Genomic DNA, 13,812 nt, shown 5'->3' on the forward strand with positions numbered 1-13,812 from the left:
CATCAACTGTAAATTAGTGAAGAAAAAATTCTGTGTGGATTTCAGCGCTACAATAATTGATGATAATTTTGGGATTTGTTAGCTTCCAGCAAAACGTTTTCTTGCGTTCTTTCTGCTGCATTTCCGCAAATTCTTCCTATACCTTTCAATATTCTTTTTTTTTTCTAATCTATCTCCAAGTTTCTCCTTTCCGCTTTGCATTAACGTATCGAAGAGGATGAAAGTTAGATACGGCTTCTTATCTACAAACAGATGTAGGAAACAGTTTTGCTGTGTGCAAACAGCATACTACTTTTCCTTCACTTAGATAAGCAGTGACAGATGTCTATGTGCGTTTTTTGTTGGGTTTAGGCTAATTGTCGCATATTCAGATTCATTTATCGTTCTTATTTTCTGCTGAAATTTCCGCTAAGAGCTGTTTTTAGGATACAGAAGCACATTTACTAGACTCAGAAGCTCTACACATTTGAAATTCCTTGATATTGCTCCACTGTTAGCACTTATGTGAGCCATCGATAGCTCGTTGATCCCGGCAGTCCTCTACAAGTAGAATTAAAAGTTTCTGCACTCATTAAATCCGCTATAGTAGTTTTTCTCTCTCGCCACACTCTCATGAACCAGCTCCAGAGCATTTTCGAGTGCCATCGTTGTCAAAAATGTAGTCGATTTTAAGTGCCAAATTTAAGTAACCAAGTAGAATTGAGAATGTCTGTGCTTATTAAATCCGCTATCATAGTTTTCTCTCGCTACACTTTCATGACACCCTATTTCTCTATTATTGCGGATCACTGTATCACTGCGGACATGCATTACTATCACTTTAGCGCAACAATACGCTTAGAAAAACATTTTGCACATATTTTGTCTCATTCAAAGCTATCTAGTGATAGAAATAATTGGATTGACGATGAAGCGGCCCTTTGGAGGTGTAGTACAGTCGGGTAAGAAGTTCCGCTGTGACTGCACGAGCAATCGATGGTTCGAAACCGGCCTAGTGCCAACCGAACCTCTCATCCTTCCGTGGTCCATAACGCGGTACCAGACTTGTCTGAGAGAATACAAACACTAACCTGACACATCGGCTAGATCCATAAAGTCATTATACAGGTTAGACATGCGCTCGTAAACCTTTAAAACGGTTTTGAATTAAAGTGAACAGCGCATCCCAAGCGTATTCATCAACATCTGGCACTTTATCCTTTATCCTTTACCTCACAAACGCTCTCAAGAACATTATTCCCTTCGTAGATATTAGAAATATACATTTCAGAATATCTCTAGATATTAGAATTGAGAATGACACTTGCACTGCTCTTCCCTCTATTGAAGGTATCACCCCACGAATCTGAGGTGGTGCAGATTTCAGGAGGAGAAATTCTTGTACGGGATAGTAGATTATGGAGAGGAGGGTGATTCCATCCATTTCTTCCTAACTGCCATAAAAAACGGCCCGGAAGATGCGGCGCCGCACAAGGCTGGCTCGCTCCAGTCGAACTCCTTGTAGAAAAAAAGTGCGCCAGAATGCCCGAAGCCGTATCTTCCGGACCATTTTTTTACGGCAATTAGGAAGAAATGGATGGAATCACTCTCCTCCCCATAATTTACTCTGCTGTATACGAATACTCCACCAGAAATTCGTACCACCTCAGATTCGTGGAGTGATGCCTTTAATTGAGCCAGTAGTATTTACTGACCGATGGAGAAGAGAGGGCATCAACCTAACCTATACTGTTACTATAAACATGTTTTGCATACTCTCTTGGTATTTCATCTTCAATAGCCGGCGGGTACTCAAATTATTAAGTTTTAATGGAAAACCCTGTATATCACCGTCCGTCTAGCTTCTACTCTTCCAGTTGATCAATGTTTAGTTTATTTTTCGTATTGAATGGCCTCAGAACTGGCTCCAAAAGATTGCAAGGGCTTTTGATCTAGAAAATATGTGCGCTCAATGATGTGGAACAGATTCTCTCAGCTTCAAGGTTCTGGGACGTGTTCTGCTTTGAAATGCGCATATTCATTTATTTTGAACATTTTCAATTGCTCGTGTACTTTAAATGAAGTGATAGTGATTGATCGAATAAAAGGCTAGAAATTAATTGTGCTTGTTTCCCATCTCTCTGATTAGGTTTTCTGTAGCTACTAAATCACTCTAGAGCCGTACTGCTGAGGAAGAATTACCTAAACTAACATACGATAGGAAAGAGAGCTGAGAAATACCAATATGTTGGACAGAGTGAAATACTTACGCTTTATTATTTATGTTCAGCAATGATTTCCGGTTTCGTGCTCATTTCGTCGAATAAGCGCATACGTTCCCAAGTGTTTTTGTTGGTCAGAAGTACATATTGATCGAAAAAGATGCCATAGCTAGGTGAATTCGTACTAGGCTCCGACTACTGTATCGTCTTGTGTCCGCCGCAGTACTAACAGCGGTCTGGTCACAAGACCTTCGTGTTTTGACGAGATGGTGCCGCGAGGGTACCTAATTTGTTTGGCTACGGGCCAAGTGTCCGCTGACCAGCAAAGCTGGGATGCGGAGCGCTGTGTCTCGGCGGCCGTGTTGTGTGGCCTCGGCATCCGTCGCGGTTCGAGAAGGAGAACGCGATTTCTGTCACACATCCGAGCCGTTCATGCTCTCTCGTTGTGCTCGTTCGCAGCGTCTCTCGGTCCGCAAAGCTATCTACGATTCGTAGCTAGGCTCCGTTTTGGGTGTCCTCACCACACACTCGCGTACACGCACGCATCAACACTGACTTGCGTCATTTTGGCCCACGTCCAGAATTGCCCTTCTTGAGTATGAGTTAGAAGCATGTCATGTCGATGTACCTTCTTGTTGTACTCCCTGTGGTAGTTTGTTGTTAGTGTTCTTTGCGGGAGCTTCTTGTTAATGTCCATTTTGCAGTGGTTAGGACAATTACATTTTCCATATTATTATCGGCTGTAATTTACTGTGAGTGTTCTTCTATGCCTTCTTCTGATACTACCTTTTGTCGCCACAGCATTTTTTGCACCATTGTGGCTTTTATTATCACTATTTTTAATTCGATTCATAGAGAGGAAAATGTATTTTTGCAATCTTTTTAGACTTTTTTGCGCACTCACGTTGTCCAAAAAAACATGTGACATAATGGTAAGTAAAAGTATCATCACAAAAGGAAGACATTTTCTTCCCATCGTACATAGAGCGTTTTTTTTTGTCCAATGAAAAACTTCCCGTCTTACGTATTCTTAGAAAAAATTCCTGTTCTAAATGATTGAGTGTTTCCGCCACAGCATCTTTACGCTAATAAGATTATTAGTACTTTTTCACCTTAGTTTCGCTCTCACTCCTTTTTTTCCTTGCTTCCCTCTTTCCTTCTCCTTCCTTTTTCCCTTCCTTTTTTTTTCTTTTTTGTTAAGATTCAAGTTGTGATCAAGTATTCCCACACAAATTGATTGCAGCAATTAGACCAAATCCCTAAAGTTGTCCCCTCCCGACTTTCTGGCGAGTAGGAAATTTCCTAAAACAGCGAATTTTCTCTGTAGACTCCATGCCAATGTACATAAATAAGCAATTAAAAAAATGTGAAGAGCAGTGACTTGTCAATCCTCTCATTTATATTAAATCTCGTCTCGTTTGAGTTCTCATTTCGTTTTGTTCTCATTCCGACTCAGCTTGAATGAAGTTCAAGTACAGATTTAGCTCTTAAATGTTATCAGCATTTGTAAAAAGAAACTATTTGAAAACCCCTTTGTTTCGATATCTGGAGACTAGTTTTGACGGGAGCTAACTGGCAGGGCTAAGATCGGGACGAGGATTTTCGTAACTTTATCTCAACCCCTTTTTTTATTGAATTCCTGGAAATATCGCACGCGATTCAACTCCATAACGTGATTTACTGCGTGCTGATGTGGTGTTTTTTTTTCTACTCCTTTATTTTTTTCTTGTCGGAGAAAGGCTGTGATCGTTTCCAAATTGGTTCTTTGTTTAAATTATGCTTTGTTTCTCTTGTGATTCAGGGATGAATCCATGAGTGAAGCAGATGTGATGTATGAGCACATCTAATGGTGCTCGTTTTACGCTATGCATTTCCAAATGAATAATCAACCAGTTTTAGGGCATATGGGCCAACTGCCCGTTGAACAACTAGTGGATCTGATCGAAGGCAAACCGGAGCACAACACTAAAAAACAGGTGAGCTTGTGAAGCACAATTTCCGTCGTCATACATTCCCTTAGTCTATGAATTTGATTGTGAACGTTAGAGTATAATTTATGATTCAGCCCGTTGAGGCGTTGTTCACACTGTTTATGAGGTGCCTAAATGGCTATAGATAGCAGCCGCAGCCAGCTGACGCTTCCTTATCGAAGGGAATTTATTTCCAGTGTGGTGATCTCTATGTTTGCTCGCTTGTGTGTGTGCGCGCGCGCTCGATTTTCCACGTCGACCAACCAGCATAGTGGTGTCCAAAAACTGTACGGCTGAGTTTTCCATCCGTCATCACATTTGCAGCCATCCATTCCTTCCGCACTTCCGTCAGCATCCGCGCATGGCCGCATTTTTGCGACTAAATGTTGTACTTCACCGCGCATGAACATCTCTCTAATCGTGCACCGTTCGTTCCTTCGGTACGAATTTGTGCGCTGTAATCGATTAGGGTGTAGAGAGTGTCGCGATCGTTCATCGCTTCTATCGCTCCGTGAACGAACGAACACCAACACTCATTCAATTTCTCCGGTTCGCGTTCCTTTAGAGGTGGTCGTTGCGTCCTCTGATGGCCAGTCAGCACTGTTCACGTATGCATGTCTGCAAAGCGGGCGCATACCGTACTTCTCCAGTCTCCCCATCAAAAATATTTACGCTGTGATGTCTGTATTTATTGTACTATGGCCTAAGTGCTCTCACTCTATGATAGCTTCATTTGAGCTTCTCATATTAAATTCCGTCAAACTGTATCATGTTGCATCGTTTCCCAGAGTAGCATTTCTTCATTTCGCTTGAAATTTCTATCCGCGATGCTAATTTCAGGAACTCGAGCTTATTTACCTTGTGGGAAGACAAAAGTACACGTCAAATATTCTACAATTGATTTTCAACTCTAAACCCAATGTGCTCGTAGTTGCTCCAAACTGAGGTGCTACGGAACGCTTTTATCGTCCATCGTATTAGATATTACTCAGGATTATTCACTCGTTTAAAACCTAAACTTATAGTAACCTAAAACATTTGATTGAATTGAACTGGCTGCGCGGTAAGCGTATTTTCTGATTCACTACCCAACTTCCCGTATCCATCTTTATGAAGTTTTCTTTTCTATCAACGAATTCACAATATCTGCTATTACTGTTTTAGTTGGTTTTCTAGTGGTTTTTTTTTTTTTCTTGTTTTCTATCTGGTTACAGTTTAGTTTTACTATGCATTATAGAGCGCAAAAGAAAAGTCCGAGGTCGCAGCTGAAGAAGCGATCCAGACGAAAAAAGAGCGCAGACGCAAGTCGAAGGAGCTCAAGGAGGCCGCTTCGCCGTCTGCCTCGAACACCGCCACCATCGGCGCATCACAGACGAAGACGGGCGGGTCAACCGCCGCCACCGCCACTGTTTCCGCTCCCGCTAACGCATCGCAACCTCCGAAAATGTAGTGTTTAATTGAGAAACGACTTCGTTGTACGTATATCCGATATTTGCGTTTTTGTCAGGGAGTTCACCGTAGCCAGCAAGCGCGTGACATCAGCTGGATCGGAAAAGCGACGCGGCGGAAAAGGGGCTGGTGCTGAGAGGAATGTCCGGTGCTCAACCGAGGATGGTGAGGAAGAATTTCTAAGTGCTGACGAAGGAGTGGCTTCTTCAGTAGGAGATGACACGGTGAGATGTTTTCATCAAATTACATCGTTATGTGTGTGCTAAGAACTAGTTCATCTCCAAAATGTGAAGTAAGATGTTCGAACGAATCTGGTTCATAATTCATGCCTTGCCCCGTTCCACTACTTTTTGCCCACCTTTTCCAGTTACACGTTTTGCTTTGCATTTCGAAGTCTTCATGATTTTTGAATGTGCAGAACCTAAGAAAAAAGGCCCTTTAGATCCTAATCTTCTTCGACGGGTACGATCTTTTTTATGCCTTTGTTCTGATCTGATTCCATGGATCTGAAAACGGTTAAGCTATTCGTTCAATCTCTTCTCAATTCGGTCCAGTTCTCAATTCGATCATAATTTTCTGCTCGCCCGAATTTTCCAAAATCGTTATTTTTTGAATATTAATGGCTAGAGGGCGGGTGTGGAGGGCAGTAGGTTAGAGGTACGTTGTAGCCACACGGTCGAGGGTTCGAAACCTCCCTCGTGCTCACCAAGCCTTTCATCCCTCTGGGGTCCATGAACTGGTACCAGACCTGTCTGTGAGGATAAAAACACTGACTTGATCATCGGCTGACACGCGTTCCAAAACCTCAACGACTACGAATTCCACTAAAACGCGTTGGCGCATCCCGAATGGATTGATACGCCAGTGACTTTATGACTTTTATCTTTTAAATGGCTAGCAGATACGTTGTTTTTCAGAAACTTTGTGAAGTCTTGTTTTCCATCCTGGTTTTGTCATTTTTCTCATTTCTCTGGAAACAATTCTACTGCGCGCTAAAATATGATTTAGCAAAATAATTTATGAAGAGAATTGGTGTCAAGTGATTTTTTTTTCGATGGTGTCGAATGGATACCTCATACAAAAGTCCACTGCGCAAGAAAAAACAGCCACTTTTTTCCTGAATGTCTATATTTGAAAAAGAATTGGAGAATTTCGTAGAGCATACCAATTGTCATCCACTAAAAAATAGTATACTGGATATCATTGTTTATAGTCTGTACCGGCCACAATGGTTGCTTCGTTGACAATCACTACGAACTCGGCAAAAGTCGCTGCTGCGTCCGACGTTGTTTTGGATGGTCGAAACTACAGGTCGTTGTTTGTCGTCTTGAGGATGTGTACAATTTGAACGCTGTGCACACAACAAATTCAGAGCGGACGACGAAGACGTCACGCAAATTGAACGTCAATGTGCGGATGAACAAGAATTTATCACAGTGAACACCAAAAAGAAGAAACTTGTCGAATTTGGAAAACATCATCAGCAACAACAACAACAACAACAACGTACTGGGTAAGCAGCGTTTCATGTTTTGTACCCCTTCAAGTGCTTTGATCCGGGTAAAAATTGTATTTTTTTTTCTCTTCGCAGGTCGGCAGGTAAAGAAGACCGTCATCCGCGTGTTGTGGCGGAGCGTCTGGACCCGGCACGTCGTAGCTCTGTTGGGATAACGGCCGAACAACGAAATAACGCGATAAACCCTCCTCTTCCGTCAGGGCGTCGTCCTACAACCGCATCTTTGGCTGATTTCTTGGATGAAAAGGTTATTTTTGGCTACTATTCCCGAATTCCATTATGCATTTATTAATTCATCTACGCGGACGGATCTTTCTAGCTCCTAGATTGAACCACCGTTGTTTGAGAATCCTTGTTTTGAGGAACGTCATGGTTGTAGTCGGCATACATACATTAATTTGGTAGTGGTATAAAAGGAGGTCATGAAATACTATTTTTCTGGAAGTGTGGAGCTAAGAAAAAGAAAGAAAAAAAAAAGAAAGAAGAAGTTTGCCCATGTTCGACTGTCTTTGAATGTCGGCATGTTGAAACGAAGTTTTTTTTTATTGATTTCCTTGAGCTGTAGCCAAGATTGGTATTGATCGTCTTTATTAGACAACGGCTAATGTTTTGGCGTTATCGCCTTCGTCAGAGCCTGGAAAGTTCAAAGTCATCAGTGATTTATCCCCTCAAGCGCCTCATCACCCTACGCAAAGCATCCAAACGGTAGGCAAACTCAAACAGCAACACATTGGCTAGTACTTACCTCATTGCTAGACTTGTTAACGCAGCAGACCACCACGTACCACAACTACGAGTCACAAGGGTTTTTATAAGAAAGAAAAAAAAAGAAATTAACTTGAAAACAAAATCTAGGAAGTTGTATTCATGTAGGATTGAAAACCGTTTAAAAAAAGCCTTTCTGGACGAAAAGTATTTTTAGAAACTTTACGTAAGCAAGTTCTTTAGTGTTATTTGTGCCGGTGTGGGAACGTAACTGATGCTGTTAGCGCTAAAAACTGTAACTGTTATGGAGTTAGGTACAGTGACCGGAAGATACAGTAACCTTCTTCGAATACAGAATAAGTTTCACAAGATATCAGCAATAATTCATCTACACGGACGGATCTTCCTACTTCCGCGATTGACCCGCCGCTGTTTCCACCGCTGCTAAAAGACCCGTGCTGCGCTGCGATATTAATGAAAATGGCGAGATGGTCTAAGCTTGTATGGTTCTGTAGAACAACAACAATAGATCACTTTACTATGTTGTATCCCAATCTCATTACCGTAACTATGTTCTCTTGTCGTGAGTATTCCCACTTCTTTGTTGATGACACAGCATGAACTGACGAAGTGCAGTTGTCCCGAGGCATCTACAGATCACACAGACTAGAGATAAAGAAGTCATTAACGTCAACACTTCAATATCTGGATCTGGAATACGTTTCATAACGAGCGAACGATTCGGAAAAGAAGTTTCTATCCGATTGAAACTCGTCTTTTGACGAATCGTTGCACGAAAACAAAATGGAAGATCATCAAACGAAAATTTTTCAAGATGAATTTTGCAACATTTTTTTCTGCCATGATGTCTGTTCTTTCATGCACTGTTGTTGCGAACTGTGATCGTAAAGGCGGTTGCAGAAAGATGGAATATCACTTCCGTGAAAGAGCGAAAGATCCATTAAAAAATCAATTTGTTTAAACTTATTAGTTTTCGAGTATCAAGTTAATTTGTTATCATTCACTTAATTCCTAAATCTGATCCCAGCCCCTGGAACCTATGTAATGAGAGAATTTTTCAAAGCTTCTAGAACATTCCTTCTTTGTTCTTCGGTTTAAAAGATTTTTCTTTTTTTCGTTTTTTTTTCTATTCTGTGCATAGAAATATTGCCAGCCGGTATCACTATCGATTTTCCTTGAGAAATTCATGTAATGAAGCAGCTGTCCTAGAATGATATCCATGTCCTCTAAGCACCTGAGAGTTTATTTGTATTCCTTTTTCCGTTGGGAATTCCGTCAATACACATATGGACTTGAGTGGGGTGTCTGCCTTCCTGAGAATCCTGTTTTTCTCGCTTATTGTGCAGAATTAATGAAACTACTCCAACAACATTGTTAGTGTTGCGAAAAAAAGCAAAAGTTTTTTTTTTCGTTTCTTTTTGTATCCGGATTATTTTACTGTGAAGTAGTTCTTATCCATACGAATGCATTGAAGTGGATCTTTGAGAAGCAGCACAAGCCCGTCTTTCAAACTTGGTTATATGGAGTAAAATTACCCCCGTTACATACGTCAGTAATTTGGTTGATGGTTGGAAATTGAAAAAGAAGTATATTTATGGTGAATTATTGAAATAAGGCTGCTTAAATGCCACTAACCATGTTTTGGGCCATAATTTTATGTGAATGGTTCCGTACATAACAAGCATTTCTTTGGTTCCAGGATGGTGGTAAGATTCACAACAAAGCGAATTCCACTGTGACTTCTAAGGCCGTAAAGAAACTCCACCGTAATGAGGTTTGTACAGTGACAAAATTACTCTTTACATTCAATACTATCCTTCAAACATAACGATTTCAGCGGCAGTCACAACCTGACGTGGACGTACCGCTACCCGATCTTTTCTCTGGGACATCTGAACAGGTACGTTCTTATCATAATTTTTGTTATTTAATCCTTTTTTCATTACGGATTTGCTTCACTAAAAAAAGATTCGTAGAAAAAAAAAAGTTTTTGCTCGTTTCTGTGACGTGAAACACTTTGCCGCCATTAATCTATGTTAACTATGTATTGGCTCTCTAGAACAATCCTATTCACTCCCGTCTTATTAATTTCCTAAATGATTTACGCAGTTCTGCGTGGTTCTCATGGATTAAATCCCATTAGTGAAGCCTGTACTTCTCTGTCGAATCGTAACTCCGAAATGACCGCTATAAATAGTGTAGCCAGATACGGAGACGGATAATGATGGGCTATCGAGAAGATTGGAGCGATGTAGCGCAGTCGGTAAGAGGTTCCGCTGTGGCTTCAATCGATCGAAGGTTCAATTCCGCCTTAGTGCAAACCAAGCCTTTCATCACTTCGGGGTCAACAAATTGATTACAGACTTGTCTGGGAGGATAAAAACACTGACTTGGCCGATCGGTTAGCCCCCCGCAAGTCATTGTAAGGCTGCACGCGCATTCATAAAACCTCAAACGAAGTCTGAGTTGAAGTCGAACGCGTAGGCGCATCCAATAGGGAATGATCAGCGCCGTGCACCTTATCCACAATCCTTATCTAGGAGACTAAGTTGAACACCTTGGTTTCATCAAAATGTTTTCATTTTTACTTGCAGCGATTGTGTATATCAGTCAACGTTAATCTTCCAGACTACTTCTATAAACATTGATGTTGATGTTAATACTTTAGTCCATCGGGTACGCCACTATCATTTTTCTGTTCAATCGCTATGAGAGATTCACAATTGTAGCCATGAATTTAAAATTTTTTTTTGAATAATAACCTTTATGGTTTTACGTCTGATCTGTAGTTCAATTATGGCTATCAGTTTAGGACTGGACTGCGGCGCTTCAATAGAAAGTAAAGAAATAGGTAAAGAATACTCTACTTCTGCACACGAAAACTCAAGATCAAGGATTATTAGCCTATTTCATCACCTAAATTTCTAATGTTGGCTCGTTTCCATTTGTAGCTGAGATTCGGGCCTTGGTTTGCAAGAATTTACAATTTGACAACAAAAACAGGAAACAGATTCTGCAGGAAACCAGGAATCAACAGCACCAGCATTTTGGGCAGGTGTAGTGTAGCGGTTAGAGGTTCCGCAACCTGCATGATCGAACGGAGGTTCGAATCCGCCCTAGTGCTCACCAACCCTTTCATGCCTCCTCTGTCGATAAATTGGTAACAGACATGTGTGGGAGGATAGAAACTGACTTGACACATCGGCAGGCCCCAGCAAGTCATTGTATAGGCCAGATACACATTCATGAACCTCAAACGATTCTTAATTGAAGTGAACTTGGGGGCGTATCCCATGCGTATTGATTTATGCCAGACACTTTATCCTTTATCCTTTTTTACCTCCAATAAGTCGATATTCTATTAAAACATTGTACAGCGGACGTCGAATGACCGCAAAAGAGCCTTGTCGTAACAAAAAAAGTGCAGTCATCCACCTTGCAAGACTTGACTGTCGCCCCTAGACCGGAAGAATACGTTAAACTATTATGTGAAATATTCTACGTACTTTGTGCAAAGTTGAAGAAAACAGCTCTTTGATTTTCTCTCGACATGCACTTTAAGATCTTTGCGGACCTGACGTTCTCATGGTCAATTGGTACAGTTTTCGTGCCTTGCACTCCGCAGCCGTGCAACTGTTTCGAAACGGCGACGCAGTTGTGTTGCTTGAGACAAAAAAGGACATGGGAGAGAGATATCTCCAGAATTAACGCCCTTACTTAGCAGCGGTACCTGTTCCAGGTTCGTAGGACCCATTGAACCGTTCTCCTTCTCTAAATTAAATCAGAGAGAGCTGAACGAGGATTTCACTTGCCGTCACATTGACACCTTGCTTCTGAATATCGGCCTTCATATCAAGTCCTCTCACTCGGTTCCTCCGTCACCTATATCGCGTCAAAATTGCGCATTCACTCTAACTAGTGGAAAAATCTTGTGGTTAGAGTGAATGCGCTATTTTTTATGTCGCCACGTTACTAGTACGTAGTCGGAAACATCATGCGTTGTAGCGCTCCCCTTGGGGTACTCCATCCCAGTGGTAGTCGCTTGATAAAGGTGACTTTCTATCTGATGAAAACCGGCGAGTTCCGAGAATTCCTTGAGAAAAAAGAAACGATTTCTCATTTGAAAAATTTAGAAGTCGTGAGTATTTTCCCTCAAAAGAAGAGGGATCGAACACGTGTCCCTGCATCATATTAACTGGAATTTTTGTCACAAGTAGGCGGACGACAGAAGAGATTTGGCGATTGCGAGTGAAGTGCACTTGCAAAAATCCGTGAATAGAATTAACAATAGGGTGTGTTTTCCGAAAAATCGATGAATAAAACTAATATTGTTTCTTAACTAATTGGACTAAACGTTTAGAATATGGAAATTAAGAGAGAAATGGATACTAATTCCACTAACTTTGCAAATGTTTCGAGAGAAACTGCGATCAATTTTCGAGGTTATGACGCAATCATTGTCCTCCTACAAACCGTGCAGATGTGCGATATCGTCCCAGAATTAGTTCACGCTCCAGGATTTATGATGGGAATGCCGTGACCTCACCTCTGTGAGAAACGGTAAGCATCAGCTGCGCGGCGTTCCCTGTGGTAATCTTTCTAATTACCTCGATCGTACCTCCATAGCTGCACTGATGTGTATGAAGCTTCACACCTTTAATTTTGCCTTTTATACACCATAATACTTCCAAACTATGGGACCTTGACGAGGTTTTGATGCTCTGTTGACCCACTACGAGTAGCTGAGGTGCGATCTTGCACTTATTCAGTATTTGTCACTTGAACGAAACCGACACCTAATCTCACAACGAACAAAGGGCACGTTTAACTTCTTGGAAGCAAGAAAAGAAGGAAGCGACAATTTTCCGATTTTGTATGTAAATATTTCGGCTGATTTCACTCAATAATCCACTTGTCGTGTTGTTTATTATTTTGTACTTTATATTATTTTCTTATTTTTGTCACATGAAAATACGGTGGGGTGGTGGGGTGGCTCAACGAAGCAGTCTGGCTAAGAAGCTCATCCTGTATTGGATGTTGTTAATGTCATGGCCCAAGTCATTGTACGGGCCAACACGCGTTCCAAAACCTCAACGATTACGAATTCCAGTAAAACGCGTGGGCGTATCCCGACCGGATTGATACGCCAGTGACTTTATCCTTTTTTAACGTCATGGCTATTGAATGTGGGTTCTTTCTTCGCACCAAGCGGGAATTTCCCCGATCAACTGTCCATCATACAGTTTTTAAGCACCCCTACATTCGCAAACTTGATCAAAGATGTCCCGGCACTCACCGGTTCCTGAGGAAATTTTCGTCTTGGTTTCTCTGCATAGATAGGGTTTACGACTTAGTCTACAAGTATCACTACGAAAATCTGAAACTCCTCTTATAAATCCATGAATTGGAGCCCATGGAAGTACTGGAGCCTTCGGTTTACTAAACGAGGCAATTCTCTACTGCCATGCGAGTGATGAAATCCACTTTATACAAATTCTTATATCATAACTTACAGGAGTATAAACGGTTATCTTGTCAGGGACATGGTTTAGCGCTCTAGTGAGATTTCACGTTTGATTAGTGCTGGATGATTTTCGCTTTTTCCCTGTGATACGCTTGCAAACTACATTTCGAACCACATCCAGCGCTGGAAGGAACTCAATATTGAAAATCTTCCCGAACCCTGCCTTCAAATTCCAACTTAGTGAAGAATGGCCACAAGGAATCGCAGTGACCCTTCTTATTTCCGCTATATTTTCTCACCCGTAGAGTTCAGGGAGTGAAGGAGTTTGAGATGAGAAAGCGCTGCGTCTCGTAAATTCCACTTCACTTAACGAAATGATAATGGTATGCTTTAAATGGCTAACACATTCAACAGTCCACTACAGCGCCGTGGATTGCGTAACTAACCGATTACTAGGCGGCAACGGCGGCGGCGGCGACCTCCACG

At 41.5% G+C, this 13,812-nt stretch overlaps 1 protein-coding gene across 5 annotated transcripts in view; it reads left to right on the plus strand.

Annotated features, from left to right (window-relative positions):
• Positions 1-13,812, plus strand: part of RB195_009093 (uncharacterized protein) — a gene marked incomplete at both ends in the record, with an annotated part of 52,540 nt that overhangs the window by 33,581 nt on the left and 5,147 nt on the right. For all 5 annotated transcript variants that reach the window (XM_064195932.1, XM_064195931.1, XM_064195934.1 and 2 more), the window contains 8 exons: positions 4,101-4,177; positions 5,409-5,617; positions 5,679-5,844; positions 6,834-6,931; positions 6,993-7,133; positions 7,212-7,383; positions 9,562-9,636; positions 9,700-9,762. In XM_064195932.1, the coding sequence (XP_064047074.1) occupies positions 4,101-4,177; positions 5,409-5,617; positions 5,679-5,844; positions 6,834-6,931; positions 6,993-7,133; positions 7,212-7,383; positions 9,562-9,636; positions 9,700-9,762 (1,001 nt within the window). The remainder of the gene's footprint in view (positions 1-4,100; positions 4,178-5,408; positions 5,618-5,678; positions 5,845-6,833; positions 6,932-6,992; positions 7,134-7,211; positions 7,384-9,561; positions 9,637-9,699; positions 9,763-13,812) is intronic.

Source organism: Necator americanus, chromosome III (assembly GCF_031761385.1).
Source record: "Necator americanus strain Aroian chromosome III, whole genome shotgun sequence".
Taxonomy (NCBI): domain Eukaryota; kingdom Metazoa; phylum Nematoda; class Chromadorea; order Rhabditida; family Ancylostomatidae; genus Necator; species Necator americanus.